This window comes from Physcomitrium patens, chromosome 5, assembly GCF_059467195.1.
Source record: "Physcomitrium patens ecotype Gransden chromosome 5, ASM5946719v1, whole genome shotgun sequence".
In the NCBI taxonomy this organism is placed as follows: Eukaryota; Viridiplantae; Streptophyta; class Bryopsida; order Funariales; family Funariaceae; genus Physcomitrium; species Physcomitrium patens.
In genome coordinates, this window is record NC_143414.1 from 16,418,703 (window position 1) to 16,443,835 (window position 25,133).

The 25,133-nt window shown below is 34.6% G+C and overlaps 2 protein-coding genes and 1 long non-coding RNA gene across 4 annotated transcripts; 2 read left to right on the top strand and 1 right to left on the bottom strand.

Annotated features, from left to right (window-relative positions):
- Nucleotides 1-2,831: 2,831 nt before the first annotated feature.
- Nucleotides 2,832-7,245, bottom strand: LOC112282376 (ATP-dependent Clp protease ATP-binding subunit ClpA homolog CD4B, chloroplastic). Its single transcript, XM_024519900.3, has 7 exons — nt 6,299-7,245; nt 6,069-6,184; nt 5,830-5,952; nt 5,218-5,619; nt 4,782-4,999; nt 4,408-4,573; nt 2,832-4,269 (listed from the first exon to the last, which is right to left on the bottom strand). Exons 1-7 carry the CDS (start codon nt 6,891-6,893, stop codon nt 3,079-3,081), a joined length of 2,811 nt encoding a protein of 936 aa, XP_024375668.1. The 5' UTR covers nt 6,894-7,245; the 3' UTR covers nt 2,832-3,078.
- A 6,106-nt stretch (nt 7,246-13,351) lies between these two features.
- LOC141045451 (uncharacterized) lies at nt 13,352-14,869 on the top strand. The gene is made up of 2 exons (XR_012217598.1): nt 13,352-13,682; nt 13,842-14,869. It is a non-coding gene; the product is annotated as an uncharacterized LOC141045451 (long non-coding RNA).
- Nucleotides 14,870-16,537: 1,668 nt separating this feature from the next.
- Nucleotides 16,538-19,945, top strand: LOC112282732 (putative glucose-6-phosphate 1-epimerase). Of its 2 annotated transcripts, XM_024520750.3 has the most exons (3): nt 16,538-16,846; nt 17,623-18,911; nt 19,813-19,945. In XM_024520750.3, exons 2-3 carry the CDS (start codon nt 18,002-18,004, stop codon nt 19,815-19,817), a joined length of 915 nt encoding a protein of 304 aa, XP_024376518.1. In that variant the 5' UTR covers nt 16,538-16,846; nt 17,623-18,001; the 3' UTR covers nt 19,818-19,945. The 2 variants fall into 2 exon arrangements, with proteins under 2 accessions (XP_024376518.1, XP_024376517.1); XM_024520749.3 differs by lacking the exon at nt 19,813-19,945 and having other exon boundaries at nt 16,548-16,846; nt 17,623-19,766.
- Nucleotides 19,946-25,133: the final 5,188 nt, after the last annotated feature.

The following is a 25,133-nucleotide window of genomic DNA, read 5'->3' on the forward strand; positions in this document are numbered from 1 at the left end:
ATACTATATGACCTCTAACATGTGTCTTAACTTACAAGACAAGTTTCTTATATGTACCACAAGCTATCTACACATACAACACATGGCTAACTTGTTGGCTAAGTTTCTAACTTATCAGTCAACTATAAACATGTATAAAGTCAAATATGCATCTAGGAAGCTTCTAAAAAGCTTTGTCACATAAGGTTCTAAAAAGCTTTGCCAAGATAATATCAAATCTACCTACATTTACCTTCTACCTTCTTAAGGTATCTACTTTCCAACACAAATAATGCCTCACCAAATCTTCTAATCCTGAACCAATTTTCCACTGCTATTTGGCAATTTGTATCAATTTGGCAACATCATCTTTTAAACAAAAAGCTTTTCAAGAGTTTTTTCCTTCTTAATAGACCTAAAAATGGAGCTTTAATTAATCTTTGGTTTGATCAAAGAAGTCCACTTTGGTTACAATAACCAAAACCAGGACACTTACACACACAATCAGCAAAACAATTATAACCAATGGAGACCAAGTTAAGAGCCTGCAAAGTTCAATACCAATAGCAATCTAGGGCCAAATTAGGGTTCATTAAGTCTTCCATTCGTATTCTATTTTAAAAATATTACAGCAATCCATTCAGAGTTTTTAAGACAAAAGATTAACAATTAAGATTGCTCAACATTTCCAAAGTTAACTCATACAAATACTCATGTTTCCAAAGTTAACTCACTTCCAATGGGCCTATATTATCAAACAGGTGCACAACTTAAGCTACAACTCATGATGCTGTCAACAAACCTTGACTCATACACTGTAAAACAAGAGGTGGCAGGAACATCAAAAAACAGATATTCACTCAAATGTGGGATCACAAATTGTAGATAGAATGATAACCAAGCTGTTGGCTTATAAATTTTTATCAATAAAATATTTTTTTAAAAATCATTTGGATAATATATAAATTTCTTACAAAGCTCAAAAAAATGCCTTTTTTTTTTTTTTTTTTTTTTTTTTTATCTGCCATGTATGTCCTAGGATTAGGGCTGTACCAGTTTTCTTTTATCAAATTTACAATGTAATACAAACATAGATCCATACAAACAATTTCTATATTTTTTTTCAAAAACATTTAACAATCTTAAGGTACTACTACTTTTGATTCTTGTTATTTTTTTAAACAGTAATAATAAAATATAAATTAGACCACCTCAAAAATTAACTTTGGTGCACATAACATCTTCACAAACTTCTTTCAAATAACACAAGCTATATTATGTCATATACAAAACTTCTTATCATACTTTGATTTTCTATTTTTTTTATTTTTTTTATTTTTTTCAAACGATACAAATATTATAATATTAATTAATAAAATTAATTATTTATTCATTTATTTATTGTTCTTTTACTATTGAATCAGTTTTTTAAAAAACATTTCCACAATAAATCAACTTATCAACAAAGGAAGTACACCCAGAAAATTGGTATTTCTTATAATTGATAATAAAAAATGTACTAAAAAGACCTTACAAATCCAAATGTCTATGTTACATTTTTAGATCTAACAAAGAAACTTTTATTAAAAAATTAATTAAACTACGGAATAAAAACACATACTGGCTAGGAATAAATAAATAAATAAAAGCACATAAAAACATAGTTGCAATACTTTTGAATAAGTTGGAAAGAATGAAAATATGAGTAGTTTTCCTTTGATAAATAGTCTTAATTATAGTTGCCTTGTATAGCAAGGCCAATTTTTCTTTCTTACAAATACACCAAGATACACTGACCAACAAATAAACCTTAAATGGACAAAATTAAATATAAATTATGATACAATATTATAAGATCTGTATGGTGGAAATCTTTGAAATAATATATATATATATATATATATATAAATATATATTTTAACTAGATACTTTCATATGGAAATAGAATTTTCTTTTTTTAAAATCTAAAAACTTACCAGCTCAATTGAAATTCAAAAATATCATGATTAACCAACCCTTTGATTTATAAATTGGTTTTGCTTATTGAATAAGACAGGTGGTTTTCACACAACATTTGTCTTCTAATGAATTCTTATAGTAGAAGAATTGATCAAATAGCCTTTGAAGTAATAGAATACAGTTTTTCTTAACTTTGAGTAATTACTAAGATGCACAAGAAATTGATTGCTTTTTTTACTTGGTGGATTTGTGAAATATTATTACACCAATCACAATGTAGAAAACATCCATGGAAATATGAAATTCCTTAGTCACATCTACCACTGTTAGAATGGTTGCATCCAATTACTTCCAATTGATGATTCAAAATTTTCATATGAACTTGTATCCATAAAAAAAAAAATCTAAGTTAAAACTTTTTCTACTTCTTGAAACTAGAAGCTGCAAATACTTGTTGTGACCTACAAAAAATTCGTTCTGAACAACCCTAAAATACTAAAACATTGTCAATTGCCTAATCTAAAAGTGGAAATCAACATAGTATCATATGATTTTCTCATCCACCTTCACATTAGTAAACTTTAGCATTTTGTTAGCATTTAGATAGTATTGATTATTATTAAGCACAATTGTGATTTCTTATTGTGACTCATGATATTAAAGTAACACCAGATGATTTTACAATGAGTGATAACAAAAACCGAGTGCATTGGAGGACGTCGGAGTCCATTTTGGAGTAGGTTGCAACATTGATACAACACTAAATGAGGGCATCCAACCAACCATCACGCTACCAACCATAAAGCACATGCTTCAGACCAGTTGGTTAAGGTCGAATCTTTCAACAGAAAGGTCCAGGACCTTGAAAACAATTCGCAAGAATATACAAGATGTAGAAACTGTGGATGGCAAATGCAAAACCTCCTTAATAGATTCTAAATAGCGCCAAAAATGTGGACATTTAAGAACTAACGTTAATGGAGGTAGCAATTAGCGAAGGTGGACGTCGCTCTTTCGTCAATATTCAGAAACACTAATGGGTACAATTGAAGGGACTAGAACTAAGTTTCTGAATCCGCTAGGCCCACCAGACAACTACCTCCCTACCTGTGAAGAAAAAACCTCAATGTTTCGCGAGGTTTAGGCAATACCGGCAGGGGCCTGGTCTACAGCTGTGTTTGTGGAAGTACCTGTGGTACCATTCAAAACCGTGACATTACCATCACCATCCACATCAATAATAGCAGAGTCTCCCTCCTTAATTTCTCCAGAAAGCATGCGCTCAGCCATGCTATCTTCCAGAAGCCTCATAATCGCTCGCCTCAATGGCCGAGCACCATAGCTAGGACTGTAGCCTTCGTCAACAACACGATCCCTAAATCTCTCAGTGACCTGTAAGTCAATTTCCTTCTTCTTCAGGCGCTCGAAGACCTCCTTCAACATGATATCAGCAATTTCCTTCACTTCCAACTTGGTGAGTTGCCTGAAGACAATAATCTCATCAAGTCTATTCAAAAACTCGGGCCTGAAATATTGCTTTAACTCCTCATTAACAAGGCTCTTGATGCGGTTGTAACTTGAATCCTTCTCACCGTAATCCAACTGGAAACCAATGCCGCCTCCTCCTTTCTCAATGACACTGCTTCCTACATTTGAAGTCATGATGAGGAGAGTATTCTTAAAATCTACAGTTCGACCCTTGCTGTCGGTCAAGCGCCCATCTTCTAAAATCTGAAGCATCATGTTGAAAACGTCAGGATGAGCTTTCTCAATCTCATCAAAAAGAACCACAGTGTAAGGCCTCCTGCGCACAGCTTCGGTCAACTGGCCTCCTTCACTATAACCAACGTAACCGGGTGGAGAACCGATAAGCTTGGATACGGTGTGCCTCTCCATAAACTCGGACATGTCGAGCCTAACCATAGCTTCCTCAGAACCGAAGTAGTACGAAGCAAGAGCTTTAGCAAGCTCTGACTTTCCAACCCCAGTAGGACCAGAGAAAATGAAACTCGCAATAGGGCGGTTGGGATTCTTCAGTCCAACACGTGCCCTACGGATAGCACGACTGATGGCCTTCACAGCTTCGTCCTGACCAATGACTCGGGTGTGGAGAGTATCTTCCATCTTCAAAAGACGGTCAGACTCGTCACTCGAAACCTTCTCCATGGGAATACCAGTCCAGGCAGCCACTATCTGCTGGATATCAGACTCTTCTACGGTTGGACCAACGTCGCCAGTTTCACTTTCTGCCTTCATTTGCTCCTTACCCTTCTCAATGAAGGCCGAAATTTGGGCCTTCAACTCCATCTCCTTGTCCCTCAACTCTCCAGCCTACATAGAGTGAAAATCATGTTAAGGGAGAAACCACTTCTCAACAAAAACACAAACTCAAAAGACGAAGTCAAGGTTGTGAAATAAAAGCTTAGAACACGAAATTGTATGACTGGAGGTTTGGTATACAAAACAGACCTTCTCGAAATCTTGCCCACGAACAGCTTCATTTTTCTCTTTGGTAACAGCACGCAGTTGCTTATCAAGCTCCCTTGCCTCTTCGGGTAGCTGAGCGTGTTTCAGCCTCACTTTAGAACCCGCCTCGTCAATTAAGTCAATTGCCTTGTCAGGCAAGAAACGATCGCTGCATAGAGATATAAAAAGGATAAGAAAAACACATCATAAAGCAGCTGCATTCCAAACAAATATTAACCTGGACTCCATACCACCTGCCATGACACAGAAGGATATGGCATAACTCTCGCATACTTTAACTCCTGATGCCGACGTTCAAGGCTGTGCAGATTTAACGTTATCTAATGAAGCAAATCGTCGCAAGTATAAACATCAACCTGATGTATTGATAGGAAAGCTGCGCTGCTGCAACCAGGGCCTCGTCTGTGTATCGCAATTTGTGATGGATCTCATATCTCTCTCTCAATCCCTTAAGAATATCGATGGTTTCCTCAACGGTAGGCTCTGGAACCAGCACGGGCTGGAAGCGACGCTCCAATGCAGGATCCTTCTCAATATGCTTCCTGTACTCATCCAGAGTGGTTGCTCCAATGCACTGCAGACAGTGGCAGGTCAGGAAAACCAAGCAGACGATATGAATTTAAACACAAAAAAGGTGATTTCAACTACAGAGACAGTTACCATTATCTACAATAAAACCCTAATATTAATGGAACAATCTATTAGTAAAAAAAAATCAAGTGCACCAGAAATTAAGACTCTCGTTGAATTGTAAAATGGCAAAACCCCGCAACTGATGTAATCGAGAAATACCTGCAATTCACCACGGGCGAGAGCAGGCTTCAAGATGTTCGCAGCGTCGATAGCACCCTCGGCTGCACCAGCACCAATGAGCGTGTGAACCTCATCAATAACAAGGATAATATCATCTGCTTGTTTGATCTCCTCCATCAACTTCTTTAGCCTCTCCTCGAATTCTCCTCTGTACTTGGTTCCAGCAACCAACAATCCCATGTCGAGAGTAATAACCTTCTTGCCTTCGATAGTTTCCGGCACATCCCCGGATGCAATTCTCTGAGCCAACCCCTCGGCAACAGCAGTTTTCCCAACACCAGGTTCTCCGATCAGACATGGGTTGTTCTTAGTTCTACGTCCAAGGATCTGAGTCACTCGCTCGATTTGTGCAACTCTTCCTACGACTGGGTCGAGCTTTCCCTGTGCCAAGAAAAAAAATTATTAAACGAAGTCTCACACAAAGAAAGCTGGTCTACAGTGAATAACTTCCGAAACCAATCAATGTACTACTCCTACAACCTGAACATTGTAATAAACAGTTCACAAAAAAATTGAGCAGGCTATGGTTTTGAACCTAGCTCCATGAAAAGCTTTTAAGTCAAAAGCGGCAGCCCATGGATAAGAAAGTACCTCTTCAGCAAGTTTAGTCAAATTTGTTCCATATTCTTCTAAGGTGGGCATCTTGTTGCCACTGCTGCCGCTACCACCTCCCACACCAACAGCTTCAGTGTTCTCACCAACCATGCGAATGACCTGCCGCAAGCACACAATGTCTCAGTTGGCAAACAGACAAATGTAACGAGTACAGATTTATTGTCGTTCAATCACCAGAAAGGAGTGTCCCACTTCGTAAAAGGTGGAAGTTGTACTTGAGTACGAATGTTGCTAGGATCAGCCCCGAGATTCTCTAGAACTCGAGCAGCTACACCCTCGCCCTCTCGCAGCAACCCCAAAAGAAGATGCTCCGTACCGATGTAATTGTGACCTGAGTGCAAGAACCCAGTGTTATGGACACATAGCAAATTTTAAACTGTTTCAATGATACAGGGGTTATAATCCAACACGAAATTGGCAGATGCCAGAAATTCGAAACACTTACCAAGCTGCCGGGCTTCCTCCAATGACAGCTCGAGGACTCGCTTGGCCCTGGGCGTGAAAGGGATCTCGACAGCAACAAAACCACTTCCACGACCGATGATCTTCTCAACCTCCACACGAGCTTCCTTGAGGTTCACTCCCATGGATTTCAACACTTTGGCCGCAATACCAGTGCCCTCACCGATGAGCCCCAACAGAATTTGCTCAGTGCCAACAAAATTATGCCCAAGCCGCCTAGCTTCTTCCTGCGCCAACATGATAACCTTGATAGCCTTCTCAGTGAAACGCTCAAACATGGCAGTCGTGACACCTCTGGATGGGCGAGAATGGCCAGTCACAGCGGTAGAGTTCGCCACCACAGATTTGAAATCCTTCCCTTGCTTCACAACCAAGGCATCCACAACAGAACCCTTGCGCATTCCAGAAAACGATTGAAACCTAGCCACAGACATGCTTGCAGACTTATCCACATTCCGTCTCCCCATGGACGCCGCCCGCGCAGCACCCTGTTTCTTACTTTTCCTACTGCCATTAAACTGGCCAACAGGCGAGGCTCCCACCGAGGGTATCGTCAGAGAGTGCGCCATCGACGTCATTTCGCTACCCTCACAAACGACCAACAAGCAGCTCCCAATGCTCCAATCTCCACTTCCGACTGACCCCTAAGCCTCGTAAAAATCCTTAAACCCTACTTCCTATTCTAACCCCACACTCGGCCGAAAACGTTCCCGTAAGTGCCCAGCTATAACAAGCGGTGGAAGAAGAAGCCGCGAGAAATGAATTCACAAACCTCGCAAGAGCTTCTGCAAGAGCTTCTTCTTCTTCCTCCTCCTCCTCTCCCGTCTTGATCAGGAGGGAAAGCACCGAAGGTAAGCTATCCCGAAGCGCCTCGAGGAGGAGAAGAAGAGGGTTCAAGTCTGCAATTCGCTTGAGGAAGCAAGCAAAGCAAGCCCTCGATACAGCGGGCCTAGCAGGGAAAGAAAGGGATAAGGGCCTCTTGGCCACGAGCTTGGGACCCGGTCCACGGGATTCGAATCCCGCGTTCACGGTGGTTGGGGGAGACCGCGGATCCATCTGGGTCGGTGACCCGTCTCCGTTTGATTTTTTCACCTTTCTATTGCTAGTGAGCCTGACTTTTTGTTGAGGATATATCTATTCTTATTTTTTTATGAATGCTAAAATGGGTCACATGCTTAATTATTTAGTTGTTGTATGTTTTCTTCACATAACTTCCTACTTACATGTTTGTTTTGAAACATAATGTTAAAATGAAATATTTAACTCCCTTCTAGATTTCAATTAGAATCGGGCTCAGAGAAATATATATATATATATATATATATATATAAGCAATATTCTGGTTATTTCTAATTTTATTGAATAAATGTTGTATTATTGTTATGATTGTGAATTAGCGTTTATATGTACGTACATGCATGTGTACATGTAACTACTTTGTGGTCATAATATATTTGTTTTTTTTTTAATGCTTGTTACACTTTGTTTTCTCAAATTCTGCATGTGTTCTAACTATTATAGCTCACAGTCCCAAAAACCCGTCTTGGTAATGTCATTCTTTGGCATTGGATTCTAATATTTATATATATATATATATATATATATATTTATTTATTTATTTGTAAAAATTCAATATAAACAACCATTGCGAACAGAATATGTGCCTAGGTATCCATTTTTGCTTGTCATTTGCCCTTTATCAAGAGCACTCAAAGTGATATCTCTATCTTAACAATGTGGGATTGGCTTCAATCAACTTGTGGATAACGGCAGTCTTAGCACTTTAAAGTTCTCGTTACCAAAAAGAAAAAAGGAGTAGGATAGCATATGACATGTGTCACTAATTTTTTAAGAATTCCCTACAAAGTTTAAAGTTGAAATGTGTAACACTTGCCACCAATTCATTAGGCATCTTCAAAAAGTAAATAAATAAATGAATAAGTAAAGAAGAAGAAGAAGTCAGAGGTAAAATAGGAGTATGTGTGATGAGATAAAATTATTTCATGTTGCTTCAAAGCTTCATTCATAAAAATGAAAAAGTTATTGTCCAAAATTTTGTGTGGATGAGATTATATGGATGGATGTCGTTTGGAGGATGGAATTTGATGAATGTTGTTTGAAACGTCGAGTGGATGAATGGTGTTCAGAGGTTCGAGTTCATATGCAATGCTCCAATTATTAATTAATAGTATCAAAAATCTGGCTGAGTTCAATTTTGTTTATATTCTGATTTTAAATAAGTAATCTGACTAATTCGAATATGGAGAAATAGGCCGTTGATTGATCTAACAACATGGCTGGGAGCCTCAACAGGTTTTCTTTGTAAAAGCAAAATGAAGCAAAATGTAAATCTTAATTCCTGATATCAAATAGAATAAATCACCACATCTGCATGACTTTTTCAAGTTATTACAATCTTATTTTCTCAAAGAGAAATTTTAAAATATGTGTTGTCAAAGAAAAGTTCAAAGATGCTTGATAATAAACTTGGTTTTAGAATATGCTTTTACAAAGTAAGTTTTGTTTTTATGTTTTAAGAAGTAGCTGTGTAATTATTCTGGTACTATTAACATTTCAAATGCAATTACCATGAGTTTAGATTGCTTGATGCAAACATAGAATACAAAATTTATTTTTATCTATAATATAAAAGAAAAGAAAAGAAAAGAAAAGAAAAACATAAATTAAAAATGCACTGTACTCAAGTGTTTGGTTATCCAATATCCTTTAACATTCATCCTTGAATAGTTTGTCGGTGTTGCTCGTTTTGAACTTGATAAATCGATACTCAAATACAGATGACTAATTTAACATTAAACAGGTTTTTGGGTTTGTGTGTGTATACAGATTTCTTTCATGCATTGATTATAAAAAAACATACATACTCGTAATTATACATCGTAAAAAACATGAATTGTTATATATGTATAGATAGATAGATTATTATTATTAGTAGTAGTAGTAGTAGTTGTATTTTCTTATTTATCAAAACATGTTTGAATCTTGTACTCTACAAATGAAATTGGAGAATAAGTGTTCGTATCTAAGAAATAGGAGCTGAAGGGATAATGGAGGTCGAGTGCAAGAAGGCTAGAAGAAGTACAACAAATCAGTAAACAACGTCTCAACAACTTTGTTTTTATAAATATGTATACACAAAGCTGCATTTTTACAAAGACTATTTACACAGCAGCTTGAATCAAGCAAACTAACTTCCAACCATCAGGTTGAGGTTTGTACAAAAACAAGCAATCGGGAGTTCACGCACAATTCTTGAGTAATTAACATGATAATTTTCAAGGATCCCTCAAGTTTTTTCGTCGAGTGATGTTGCTGAGAACATCGCCTACTTGAACAGCTCCAGTTACAAAGCCACCAAAACTTCTGAGCGCATAGTAAAGACCCCATCTGATATCCCCGTGTTGCAGCATCATGAAACATCTCCTTGCATTTGGAACATGAAACAGGAGTGTAAGCAGTTAAATCCTAGCCGATATGACACGATGGGTTGGAGCATTGAAGACCATGAGAATCGTGAAGTGACTGAGCGCAGCATCTAATCCGATGCTACGTCCTCACAATGTCCACACAAGTTCTGAGTCCAGTACAATTCTACTAAGTTTCGGATTACAATGTAAATGTTTAGTATAATAAAACGAGAGTACTGCCTGGTCGGTGAAATTCCGTTCAGCACGGGCTTAATCAACACGGATTCAGTGAGTCGAATGCTTGCGTAAACAACAAGGAGGGATTGGCATTCGCAGCATGTTGACGATGCCTGGATCACCCTCGTGCACTGAAATCAGAGCAGTCTATCACTGTGAAATGCTCTTGTCGGTGACGCTTGTCGGTGCAGATATCCGCACAGCGCAAGTCACGACGTCGCTCTATTCGCGAACACCATAACACCGAAGAAAAATTCACGGAAAAAATCGCGCTCCTATCCGTTTCACAACGTTTCCGGCAATGTATCCTACGGGCAACCGCGATATCACAGCTCACCGCAAGTTCATCCTCCAACGTGGGTCCGTCAACTGATCCCAGCCACTGCACAAACACAAGATCCATCAACTTGGAGGTCCCTAACTGCAAGAGAAATACAGCACAGCACATCATCTGAATCAAGTAAGGAAACGCAACACTGCAGGCTTTGTTGTGAAATGACGCACCTCGTGGACTAGACCAATTTCCTCAACATAACTGTGGATTTGATCTCCTGAGACTTGCAACCTAGCTCGTGGAACAAGCCGAGTAGGATAATAATTTTGTCGGTATTGAAATCCATGCAACAGGTCTGGACTCCGATGGAAGCAATGCAGGATCTCACAAGCTAGGTAATTAGCTCAGATGCATAACAATCAGATCAAAATTCTCGTAATCTGAGTTCATTATCTCGTGACCTACACCATCGTGAAGAATCAAAGTGTTGAATGGTACAAAAGAGTGAAGTTTCCTCTCTATCTTTTCTTTTTTCTTTTCTCTTTTTGTCATTTAAAAATATTGATAAGTAGATAAAAATGAAAATGAAAATAAATAAAAATAAAAATAAAGTGTATAATGAAAGGAAGTAAGTGGCACAGTAGAAAACACAATGTTGGATTTGAATGATTTTATGATTCAATAAATCTCATAAATTTTCTGGTACTTGATGCATTGATGAAAACCTTACAATTTATTCTCTGTTATTTGAAACTAGAGAATACCTACTCAGAGATTTTAAATAGATTCTTATTCTTCGTGTTTGCATGGACATACATTGTTTTACTAGTTCATATTTCATTGCTTTAATAATTGGCAGGTGCATTAGAAGCTACAACATAAAACATGTACCAAACTTCATGTAACTACAGTGTAGAAATTTTGGTCAAGGTCAGGGGTGTAATATATGATGCAACATATATAATAAAATAGAATATGTAGCATATTTAAAATAATGAAGTTACTGAATAACAAGCTTTAAAAATAAAATAAAATAAAATAAAAACCAATGTGACAATTCAGAACTGTAAATCAGAATTATGTTACCCATCAAAATTTAAAATTACTAGCCATGTAATGCTTTCTCTAGGGTTGAAACACCATATAATTGTTATTGTAAAAAATTACCGTATTTTGTAACATTAACAAGGTATATATTATAACTAAAGAGTATTAGTTCTTTACATACCACTGCTTATACAAATCAATAATATATACATACTTGTAAAAAGTAAACGTGTCAATTGCTGTTGAGTGCCAACAAGGATCAACCACAACTCAAAAAAAACATACATATTTTCATAAATATGCCATCAAAAATCGTAAAATGCCTGTTTTTAATCATAAATCATACTGTAATTAACACTCAGAACCACTTAGTTATTCAGTTTTCTAAATATTTGTTTGTGACATGTAACAAAACATTTAAGGAACAACAAAAAATAAAGTTTTAAAAATAACTAAACCCTTGTTATGATCCTCAGATCTTCATGGTCATTAACTATTTAAGAGACATAACAACAATAATAATAATAATAATAATAATGATAAACCTACAACTTTTCTATTCAATGTAGTTTTATGAGTAACATGGAAAGAAATCCTTCTACACCAATGCTTTGATTGACTGATTCATTGAGTCTTCAAAATGAGAAAGGATTTTAATACAAATAATGGGGTTATTTAATACATCAAACACGATCCAGAAAGCTTTTTTTTGTGTAAAACCGTGTTACTGAATCTATATATATATATATATATAAATGTATGATTCTAAAAAGAGGTCCATCCATCCTTTTCTGATAAATTTTCGTTACCAGAAAATGCAACAAAATGGAAAACATGGAGATGATGACGTGTAAGGCTGTCATGTCCACGAACGCCACGTAGGATTCAAAGGAAGATGGCTGCTGACATGCCAAAAGCCACGCGTCATGTCCATGCAGCACACGTGGGCATCCCTGCTGCTGACCGGGTCTGCTATTATGCTGACGTGGTAGTCTACGTGGCAGGGTAAACACATGCCTAGTTGGACTTGTAAGCACAAACACACAACATACATATATATATATATATATATATACATACATTAGTAACCTTCAAATTCTCGTCCCTTTCTTGTATCTCGTTCCTTCCCAACTTTTTTTATTTCAAGTTTTCCTTAGTTTAATATGAATTGGTTTACTTAACTTTCTAAATCAGTAGCTTATTAATTGGTATAAAATAGATGATACATGAGACTTCATTGCTATTATTTATTAACTTAATAATTGATACACTCGATAAAATTTTGAAGCATGTAGCATGAAATGATTCTATAATCTTCTATTTCTTTATTGTGTTATCTTTTTTTTAATCATAGAATGTACTAAGCAAGTTTTTATTGATGTTTTAACTTGTATTCAGTAATTTTGAGCTCCATTCTTCTATTGTTTCAAGAAGTAGAATAAAATAGTGATTATTTTAAAAATAGGCTCCATAACATTATTTGTTATTGTTATATTTTCTATTTTATTTTAAAATAATAATAAGAATTAATTGAAGATAAAAATTAAAGATGTTGTAAAAGCATGGATATTGTAAAGATCATTCTACAAGCAAAAATATGTCAAATTATGATTTGGTAAAGCCAACTTCATTTGGAGCCATCATGGGTTTGGCTTGAATATACATTCTGATTTTCAGGTTAGTTTTTAAGACTCCCACGCTGCACTAATAATAGGGTGGCAATAATACCATGAATTATTCCTCAAACCATTGAGCATTTCAAGCCAAAGTGATATTTGAAACTGATACACTGAAACAATTAGTTCATAGGCTGTATACACTGCATCTAAATTAAGTGATTCAGCACGCTTTGTAACTGTTTTAAAATACATATATTTTACAATATTTTAAATGTATATATATATATATATATATATATATATTGTTACATAGATTTTGATTTTATTTTTAAAAGAATGAATATAATTATCTACCACTCTCATAATCATGCAATGTGTTGTTTTGGTTTGCTTGTTTCTTTTATTCTAAATTCTACTCTAAGATTTACACTTTATTTGCATGTTTTGTATATATATATATATATATATATATGACATCAAGTTATTAATTGATGATTTATGGTTATGCTGTCAGTGAATTTTTTAATTTTCTTAATTTTTAATTTTGTAAAGAGGTAAATAATGTTTTGACAAATTATTCTAGAATTTCATGTCCAAATTCAAGTTTACTGATTAGGTTAGTTTGGATTACTCACAACTAATGACTTCAAAAATCACCCTGATAGTGTAAACATCCATACTAATTCATCATGAGGTTTATAAGACTGCACACCCTGATATGTACCCTTAAGACACTACAACTTCAAAATGTCTGATAATGAGGTATGAAATTATTGTAAATTAAAATATTAAGCATTTAACACTCTATAAAAGACAACACAAAAAAATAAAAATTATTAATGAAACTAAGTTACATTTCTTCATTTCAATTCAAGCTTTCAAACTTACACTATGGTGCTTTGAAATATCTGTTTGATTCAGCATTCACAAATATCCAAAGTTTAGCAAAGTGCAGAAGATTTAAATATCTGCACAAGCACAGATGTAAACTCTTCAAATACACATTACCATACAATTTCAAATTATATATACATTTATTTATTTATATGTGTATATATATACACACATGTACACATGTTATTAAAGATATTAATCCACTATATATATATATATATATAATTTTCCAAAAAAAATCTAATTTTGATTAGATCTGAAGAGAGTGAAATTTTTATCAATTTTGAAAAATTCTTCCATTATTTTTTTTCTAATGTAAAACATTATGATAATAAGTGCAGAATGTATGTATATGTAAAAATTTAACTAGACTAATCACACGAGTATGTCGGAATTGAATTATAAAATGAACTTTTTAAATTTAATTATAAAGTAGTGTTAAGTATTTCATTATCTTAATAAATGTGACTTGTCAGAAAATTATTATATAAGATCTAAAGTAAAAACACCTTGCCAATTTCAAATTTATTGTTTAGTAAAAATTGAACTCTTTATTTATTTATTTATTTATTTTTTTGTGTAATCAAGAAAAAAATGCACAATCTTGTGAAATTGAAAATTTAATTGTCTTGTATTACTGTTGAGGTTTCACTGTAAAAAATTCGCATGACGTGGAACTGTTACCATTATTATGTATGAATTCATTAATATTGCGGTGAAGGTGTTTACATGGTCATTTAACAACGTCTCATTAATTTTCAACTTAAAGCCACCATACTTGTTAATGAAGTTTAATACAAAATCTTGGGTGGTAGTGGGTCAATTTTTTCTTGGATTTTAAATGTAATGCATTCATGTTATAAAATGATTTTGATAAGAAAACAATATAGGAAACCCATCATCTTTCATTTAGTTAGTAAATTAATTGAAGAAATCTGTGAACTAATCATAAAATATTTATTGTTCATACCACTTGAATTTAAATTGTAACTATGTGATTTGTTTTGAATTGAAACAAACACATTGAACTTATCAATACAACAAACTTACGAGCATTTATTCAGCTTCATTTCAGAGTTTGCAACTTATATTAATACATATGAAGTATATTATAAACTGATTTGTTAGAAAACACATAATTTAATAGAAACACATAATATTTATGGTAGAATATGTCATTCCTTATTATAATTTTGGTAATTATTATAAAAAAAGTGTGGGTATTTGTGAATTTTTAAATACAGTTGTAGTCCGTGAAGTAAATTGATTAATCTTAAATTTAAGTTTTTCTTTAACATTAATTTGATGTTCTACAGAACAAAATGAAACCAAGCATACGTTTTAGATTAGATACAAAAAGGCCATATTACAATGTTCTTTTTAAATAAATGTATCTTTTTAAATAAATATATCTTGATTTAATTCAATGATATCATATATATTTGCAATTATTTTTCTTAAAATCTGTAAGAAATAATATTTATGCCCTTAAAATATGAGTTTTACTGATTATGAGTAAGAATTAAATGTGAGTTAGAGCTTTCTTGTCATTGTTCTTGTTTGTTTATTCATTGCCTGTCAGGTTTTTTTTATTTCATTTTTATTTTATTTTTCTCTTCTCTTCAATAAAGGTTTGGTGTTGGATCCAGTTAACATTCAGGTTGTTACAAAACACATGACCTTTCGAAATACAGAACAATAATCAGGATACATTTTTTGAGATTCCAGAATTTTATTGATAATTTAATTAGAAAATAAGATAAATATGTATTCACGATACTAACATAAAATAATAAACTTCAAAACACATTATATGGCATATGTATTTATATTTATTAAATTATATTTAACTCGATTCATTGTGAAATTTGTAATTTTTTATTAATAATAACTGATGAGTTATTTATAGACTCTATAACTATTGGTACTTGAAAAAAATGTATATTAGTGCTCTTCAAGTTACATTCTTGTGATGTAAACAGAAAGAAGTTGTTGCAGCAAAAGGTTAGAAGTTAGTTTTTTGTAATAATAATAAATTTGATTATATTATGTAATTTTGAATTTGGATGTAGCATGGCGTGCACTTGACATTTGAATATTTGTTTAGCAAGCCAATTTTCAGCTTTAGGAATAACTCAATTTTTTTTTTTTTTTTAAACATTTCGTTCAAAATATGTTATCAATTATATTTAGAGCAACTTCCTTGTGCCAAGTTAATTTCTAACTAATAGCTGGTCTATTTCTTAATATTTGAAACAAGTAAATGAAACCCATGCTTAAAAACAATAACCCAACTCAATGTCTATCAAATACAACGTCAGACCAGGCCAGATCAGACCAGACCCAACTCTAATCCTAATTAGTACTAATTAATCTAACTAGTTTGACAAACAGCGGTTAAGATTGTAATTAAAAGATAATACCACCAACGAGTGAGGAGCACGTGTGTCAGTCAGTGCCAGGGTGGTCGTAGGAGTGGCTGCATTCGGAGATGAGCAATAGATGAAACGAGGATGGGAGAGGACGGATGAATGCGGGGCTCCGCACGTGAAGGAGGCTGCACGGGTGACGGCGTCGGTCTGCCCCGGCCTGGCCAATAGCGACCCGACCCGGCCCGGTTAGACCTGCAGAGGAGATGGAGGAGAAGAAGCAAGAAAGAGCGAGAGAGAGAGAGAGAAAGAGTAGTAGTAGTAGTAGAGTTGTTGGTCTTCGTTCCACTGCTGCTGCTGCTGATGAAGGAGGAGGAGGAGGAAGGAGGAAGGAGGGGGCTGGTGGAGGCAGGGAGGGAGGGAGGGAGGAGTAGAGGAATAGTAGAGGAACAGAGCAATAGCAGCAACAGCAGCAGCAGCAACGCTTCTCTTTCAGGAGGAGGAGGGAGGCGGACAAGAGAGAGCGGAAGGCGCGGCACAAGCCAGCAGCCAGCCTCTCTCTCTCGCTCAGATCTTCCGTCGCCGGCTTTCGCTCGCTTGCTCGCTGTGTTGTTTTGCTTCCAGTCGTTTTCACACGTGCCCTGCGCTTGTTGTGGCGAACAGGTAAATCCGAAACCGGATTCGGCTTCATTCCAGCCACTATTTAGCAGCTCTCGCGTGCGGTCGGTTTGCTCGGTCTAGAAATTTGTGCGGGTCCTCTGTTTCTGTTTCGTGTCTTGTTTTTGCTTCTTGGCTCGTGCGGCCCTTCGTCAGAGTGGCGGGCTGGTTGTGCTGCGATGGCTTACGATGTGTGGTGTGGAGGACCTCATTCTCATGCGTTTGAGGCTCGCTGCGAGTTTTTTTCTTTTTCTTTTATTGGAGTGTGTTTTTTATTTGGAGTTTTGCAGTTTTTCGGTATTTTATAAAAAAATCTTTGTAGTCACTTAGTGGAGTTAGAAACATTTGGGAGCAGTTGCGGCTGCACCATGCGGTTGCGCGGAGTTTGCAGCTGTATGGTGATAGCTGCAGGGTGTTCGATCCTATGCGCTGCATCGAACTACATCCATTGGTAGTTTCTAGTTGCATTGTTTGGAATCTGTCTTCAGTTCTTAGTTATCGATGGAGCTCTTCTCTTCGCTATAAGACGCTTTTTGTATCAGTGAATGAGCGCGGATGTACAGAAACAACGAATTCTGTGTCGTCATTTTTTTGGCATTGTGCACATGATTCACGCTGATTCGAGGTGTTTAGGCCGCCTCTCTTTTCTATGGTAATTAATGTTTTCGCAACCTTCATATGCTGGTGGTGGATTGACATGCTCATACTTCAGGTAGGGAATTAGTTTTTCTTTGTAGCTTCCTGTTGCAGGCCTGACATTCACATTCTTGTTCATTTGGCAGATCTGGCTATGGTTCAATTAAAGATCCTAAGCTATATTCTTCTGTAGGATTTACGGTTTCGCTGGTTTGGGGAATTTTCAGCTCAATGTATGCCGATTGACGGCTTCGACTGCGTTGATACTTCTATTTCCCTCGCGCAGCCATTCCTCGAATATTTTAAGTATATTGTGCCTTTCTACTTCTGCCTGAATTTCGGTTGCCACTACCATTCTAGTGTTGTCAACTCAAGAGATGTTACTCACTTTCGTCCACCTCGCATAACACATACATCAAAATTATTTGGGATTGGGATTTGCAGTTGATACTTCGCTAGTGACGATCTGATCAAGAGAGGCCTGGTTACCAGGTTTGTTGAGGTGCTTACTTATCTGACTTGAGGATGGTAGAGTTTGTCAAGGATGGAGCCACGGGCATGGAGAAAGTCCTGCTGCGTGAGCCCGGGGGTGCAACCGCACAAATTCATCTTTACGGAGGGCACGTGACGTCATGGAAAAATGAGAAAGGGGAGGAGATGCTTTTCTTGAGCTCCAAGGCTATATTTAGACCTCCAAAGGCAATTCGCGGTGGTATCCCAGTTTGTTTTCCTCAGTTTGGTGGATTTGGTGCTCTGGAACAGCATGGATTTGCCAGAAATCGGATGTGGACTGTTGACCCGAATCCGCCTCCTCCACCTCCTTTCGCAGGCACTGGCCCCAACAAGCCCTATATTGATCTAGTTCTGAAGCCGGCGGACGATGAGTTAAAGATCTGGCCTCACAACTTCGAGCTCTACCAGAGAGTGATGCTGGGGTTCCACGGTGAGCTCACCTCAATTATTCGAGTTCGAAATACGGATAACAAGCCTTTCACTTTCACCTTCGCGCTGCACACATACCTGTCCGTCTCAGACATCAGCGAGGTCCGTATAGAGGGGCTCGAGACGTTAGATTTCCTCGATAATTTGCGGGATAAGGAAAGATTAACAGAACAGGGAGATGCGATCACTTTTGATTCTGAAGTAGATCGCATTTACATGGGGACTCCTACGAAGATAGCCGTTATAGACCATGAGAAGAAACGGACTTTTGTACTTAAGAAGGAGGGTCTTCCAGATGCAGTGGTGTGGAATCCCTGGGAGAAGAAAGCCAAAGCTATGGCAGACTTTGGTGACGATGAGTACAAGCACATGTTGTGTTTAGAGGCAGCGGCTGTGGAGAAGCCGATCACATTGAAACCAGGGGAGGAATGGAAAGCTCGTCAAGAAATTTCGGCTGTGCCATCGAGTTACTTCAGTGGCCAACTAGATCCGTGTAAGGTCCTTAACGGGTGATTTTTTTCCTTTTTCTTTTATTTCCTTTTTCTTTTGTAGGTGTCTCGATTGTTTGGTAGTGGTAGTGTTCATCTGTTATTGAATATAATTTACATTGGTTTTCATCGAAGTAGAACCCTCATACTAATAGGTAGTATGCCCCATGTTTTTTGTACTTGCCGCACGAGAAACTCAAAAAAAACGTTCGACTTGAATACGCACGAGGACATAGTCAATGTTGGCAACTTGCTACTGTCTTATATACACGACATTTTTGATCACTGGTCGGGAGCAGGAAGATAGATTCACGTTCATAACCGTGGGAGTAATGTACTTAACCTCTGTCCTAGTTGTCTACTTTCTTCGAGTCTGCTCTTAGCAATTTGATGTTGTGATACCTTAATGAAGGTTTCAACCTCAATTATTAGCCTCTAGATAGGCATCATAGGTGGCGGGATATATGGTGTAGGTGAAACTTTCAGACATTTATATGTCTGAAAGTTGAGACAGACATATCTTTACAAGTTTCTCAACAAGTGATCACTTCAATTCTTTGTGGGTACTTCTGTGCCAACTGTAACGTCTGCTTTCAGGCGTGAAGTTGAGAAATGTTAGCATCACACTGAGATTCATATTAGAGAAACAACAATCGTCTAGATAACCTCCCTTTTTGTCTATGGGTACATATTTGCTCTGTTGAAGTAGCTTGTACAGTGTTGGAGAAAGGTTATATCCAGTTGCTAGATTTTAAGGCTGTTATGCTACAGCTTAACCCACTTTTTGTTGGCTTTAATTTTGCGGCAACAATCCGTGTATCTATTTTGATGTTTTTACTTGAAGTCTCAAGTGCAAATTACTTAGGTTTCCAGGTCTTGAACTACTGTATGGCTGGTACTTTGCAGGTTAGCGTTGGGGTCCTCTCACTGCCTCATGTTTCACTTCTTTCCCACATTTTTTGAGAGCTACACAACACATTTGATCATTGTTGTACATTTTCGAAATATCATTTACAACATATGTCGATTTTTCTCGTCATGTTTTGACCATCCGTTGAGGGTTTGATTTTAATCATAGAGTCTTCTACTGTCAGAATTTTTAAGTAATTGCTTGTGTTTATAATTTTTGGATGGTGTTTTCGTGTATCTTTGTGTTTTGTATTTATAGACTGTAGTTTATTGTTGATTTATTTAAAGTTGGACCTGTGGTTTTGTTTCTCATTTTTGGTTTTTAGAAGTGATGGAGTTAGCGATTATACTTATCAGACTTTTCCGATCAGATGGGATTCAGGTTTTTGTTTGCAATGTAAAATCTTTAATAGATGTGTTTATTGGGTTTCTAATGTTTTTAAAACAAAAAAACAATAAATACAACATTATTATGATAAATAATATTTAAACTTATGCCGAATCATTTAATGTTATAAATAAAGTAGTTCCCTAGGATAAAATATGAAGTTGGTATATTTTAAGAAGTATTTTTCTTTTAGAAAGGAATTCTACAAACTTATTTTTTGTTATACTATCTTAGTTGTGTTATCATTCATTCTTATATATTGTAGTTTATTGTTATAATTCTAAATAAAATTGATATTATGATATCTTTGATGAAGTCACTTAATTTTAAAAAATATGTATAGAGGAATGTTAAATTGACCCCATTAGTTGTTAATTTTTCTTACCCATTGTCAAAAATACCAAAAAGTAGATCATCATCAAATTATATCAATACATTTGAATGAAAATATGGAAATAGATTGTCAAGGTGTACTTTGTTACTATAAACATCATTTTAAGATCAATTGGAATAATTTTAGGCACTCATCTTTGGATGTTTTACTAAAGTTACTACCAACTTTGCAACCATATTTAGGGTAAGCATGCTTCTTCTTAGGATAAGGTGGAGGACTATCTATCACTCCAAACTATGTATGATTCTTCTTCACTAAATAATTTTGAGATAAGAAATAACTACAAAAGAATTAGTATATAAATATATTTGTGCATCTTGTACTACTAGTTGTACAAATGATTGTTAACCAATGAATCAAATCACTCCTTCAATGTTATGACTATGTACTCTGATGCATTGTGTATTGCGAGTAGGTATATTTTCCATAGGTTGTGGTAGACTTGCTAACATGGTAGGAGGCTAGTGCATGCCACAACAAAGCTTAGTTGCTACAATTTTTTTTTTTTTTTTTTTTTTTTTTTTTTGTGGTACCCAAGATTTGTTGCAAGTTCTAAATTAGATCAAATTTGAGCTTAGGTTGAGCTTTGTGTGATCGACCATTGATCTACAATCCAACCATTGGATATAGATGAATCTAAAAACATGCTTCATATGTCTAATGTCTATACAAAACATCACAACAAATCACATGTTCTTGCAATCTCTAACCCCAATCAACCACATCTATTGACTCTTAAATTCTAATAAATTCAATATAGATTACAAATCAAAACTAACAATTTAATATTAACTCTACAAATTGTTGGATATATACATTATAAGATTCAATCCAAACACTAAATTCTATGTTCAAGAATTATATCCATAAGACTAAGCATGGGAGGTGGAGGAAGAATAATGGTGCAAAAAAGTTCAAATTTAATAATAACAAGACAATCAAAAGCTTCAACATAAGCCATGCAAGAGAAAGAAGAATACAAATTCACTAATAAAACCTAATACATGTCAAGAAAGACTTAAGTCTCAAAACTAACATTGAGCCAAGTTGCACATGATATCAATTCAAGAATATATATAAAAGTGTATGAAGAATTTTATATGAATTCGAAGAGTATTAGAACATCATTGCAGGCATTGATGTCAATGACTCACTTTAAGTAATTTTACTATGATGTCAAGAATATAGCCAAAATAATTTCATCTTGATTTCTACAACTCAATTTATATCCATAATTTCCACAACTTAGTCAATTCAACGTGACTGCAAAGTTTGAGGTTTAGTTGGATGAAAAGATAGAAGAGAAGTGGTGAGGATTTCAGAGCCCTAATTTTTTTCCTGTTTTTCTTGCATTCTTCATCCTAAATCCTAATTTTAAGTATATAGAAGAATAAAAAAAATCATTTCTAATATAATTGAGTGAGAATAACATAGTTAATGTGAGATGCAAGATTTCAAGATCTTCTCTAAGATTCTAGTTGCTCTCACTATCTACCATATCATAATGTAAGTTTATTTGAAAGTATGTCTTTGCAGAGTCTTGAGTTCACTTTTCTTCTATACTCACAATATTCATAATTTTTAATGGCCAAGTAGTATTGGAACTTTGGCCATATACAATGTTGTGGTAGGTGATATATATGTCAATGCTAATACAATTGATAAGTTTGAGGACAATATTTTGCAAGGTGTCTAAACAAAGAAAATTGTGTCAATAAAAAGACTTGTGAAAATTAACTAAATAGACAATGCTATAAGTGCATGCATCTATGTGGGAGGAACCAAACATGCCCTTATAAAGCATAGTCTATATGGCTTTGTAAGTAGAAACAATCCTTCACCATGTGAAAAGTTCACCTATAAAGACCAAATTTGTGAGTTTGAAAGACTTCTTTTTAATCATTTTCAATTTTTTTTAAATACATCTTATTTTATTTTATTATTTAAAAAATATTAAATAAATAATATAAAATATGTCATCTATACTTATGTAGGTGTTCTTTCTTTCTAAAATTTATTTGGCAGGTGTTACAATTTACTTGTAAATTGAGCAATATGAGGTTGATCTTGCTAAGACATCTAAACCTTCTATTAAAATGTTGACACTTTCTGTGAATTTTTATGTTCTTATCATTTTTTGAAGTATATATTTTAAAAATATTATGATAATAATAAATTAAAGAAAGTGAAGCAAAAATGGTTTATATAGGTTACAAAAGTATATTGCTAGGTATTGCTAATAATATTGATTAAGCATTATGTTGATTCTTTTTGCATACTACATAAAAGCCCTAGTAGATTTTATAGATGGTAGAGTGCACATACTTTTGGCATTGGATGCCATGACTATAGACATGGATGTAGAGAATATTTTAAATGTAATTGTTGGTGTTTTTATTTATGCTAAGACGTTTTTGTCAATGATTACACATATCAAGTAATGTGGTGTTAAGTTGAGGAAGTCAAGATAATTTCTATAGGCACAAATCATATTAATTTGCTTAAATATATGAGCTTCTATTAGTACAAAAGTAAAAATCACATTATATTATTTTGTTAGAATAATATTCTATATTTATCTTATATTTAAATTACTTAGCTAAAAAATCATTAGAAATTTAAAATATAATCAATTTGAAGTAATATCTCTACTATTAACTTAAGTCAATTGGTAATAAATTTAAGTAAGTTGGTAATATAGCAATGATAGATTATAAAGTATAAATACAACAAGAAAGGCCAATGCAAAATTTATGCTCAATGTAATTGAAATTTTTGCAATAGCATACTTTTGCACTTGTGCCTATGAAATTTTCAAATTGTGAAGAAAAACATTATATAGAGTGTAGATTTGACCTATTTTTTGAGCCATGCTAATAACTTTTTGGGTGGCTTATTGTTGGATATTTTAAATCCATGGTAATTATTCCTAACTCCAAGAGCATCTTATGTACCTTCTTGTATTGGTAGGATACAAAAACTTATGTGTCTGACCAATTTCTTTAAAAAAAGACTAATTTAATGGCAACAACAATTCTTTTTGGACTAGACTAAGCCATTAAAAGTGGCAAATTCACAAAGTGGTATTGAGTATAGAAATGATTAACCATTAAGACTTTACCATGGAAAATTATTAATATCTAAAAGAGTTATAACAAACTAAAATTGCTTGAATATACAACATTTAGAGCATGCATTGTCATCATCATAACAACACTCTAAAACAAATAATGTTATGATAGTAGCACACACATATATGCTCAAAGCTTTCTTATGTCTTAATTACTTTGATTATATTTTAAAAAATTAAGATAAAAAAATATTTATATCTCAGAGATCTTTAGTAGAGACTTTCACGTACAACTTCAAGGTAAAATATTGCCCCTCTACATATAATGTGGTTATGCAACTAATGTAGAAAGTACCATTTGTCCACAATTTTACAAATCATTCTTTGGAAGGAATCTAAATTTTTTGAAGATATGCAATAGCTTCATTAATAAGTGCAAAAAAAAACTTAGTGTAATATTTCATCCATTTCATGTCAAAAACCTCTTTTAAAGAAGAACTCATCACCTCTATTCATTTTGCTAGAAAGTTAGATCAACCACCATCTTCTTTAAATAAAAAAAAATTCTTGCAATTATCAAATATATTTTTTTGAATGTACAAAGTACAAAGTAAAACCTTGGATGTAAAAAAAATCTTCAATGGCATTTATTAGTGCCAAGTCTTTATCAGTACCAATGTTGATGAGTTGTAGTGCTCTATATAGTAAAACAAGTTGCATTAATATCTAATATAAGAATGATTGTATTTCTTCTTTGAGAAATGCAATTACAATTGTGAAGGGTGTGTTGAATTTGTAACACCTACAATATCTAACATGGACATTCTAAAGCTATTTGTTTCATATGTGCAATCTATAACTATGTTGTATAAATACCTTTTTGCAAGTTGTATACATCTAAGATGAGAAAAAAATAAATACCTTGTTTGTCCTATTATATTTTTATGCATATTAATATGCAATGTCACAAAGATTTTTTTTAATGAAAATAAAAATAAACAAATGACCATGAAGATCAATTTGATGAAGACATTGCTATTTATTATAGATAGAGCATGCAACTACATAACTTATAAGATCTTTTTAGTATAATGCAATGATAACACTTGTTTGAGCTATCTCTACATCTGAGTAATTAATGTCTTTTGTATAAATTGGAGGTGACAAGCAATAGAATGTTCCGCCAAGAACACAAATAGACTATGATTATAACTTGTATTTTGAATCAATAAGTATCAACATTTATTTACATATAAATAATGTGCATACAAATTAAATAAGGAGCTTGTTAGTCTCGTGGCTAAACTATAATGACAAAGTAAGTTTGCATCAAATCCACTATAAGTGCAACCTCTGTGACACTTAAAGAAAATGTGACCATTTTCAAAGTGATGTCAACAAACTATATAATCTTAGGCATGTATAAATTGATTTATGCTTCTTTGATAGAAGGTCCATATTAAGTG

Bases quoted from the DNA above. Each gene is read 5' to 3' on its own strand.
- LOC112282376 (XM_024519900.3), bottom strand. From the start codon at position 6,893: ATGACGTCGATGGCGCACTCTCTGACGATACCCTCGGTGGGAGCCTCG. The intron at 5,620-5,829 runs GTACTTTCTTAT...TTCTTGGCACAG, and splicing joins TGACTAAACTTGCTGAAGAG to GGAAAGCTCGACCCAGTCGT. The intron at 4,574-4,781 runs GTTGATGTTTAT...ATCTCTATGCAG, and splicing joins CTTTCCTATCAATACATCAG to CGATCGTTTCTTGCCTGACA.
- LOC112282732 (XM_024520749.3), top strand. From the start codon at position 18,002: ATGGTAGAGTTTGTCAAGGATGGAGCCACGGGCATGGAGAAAGTCCTG.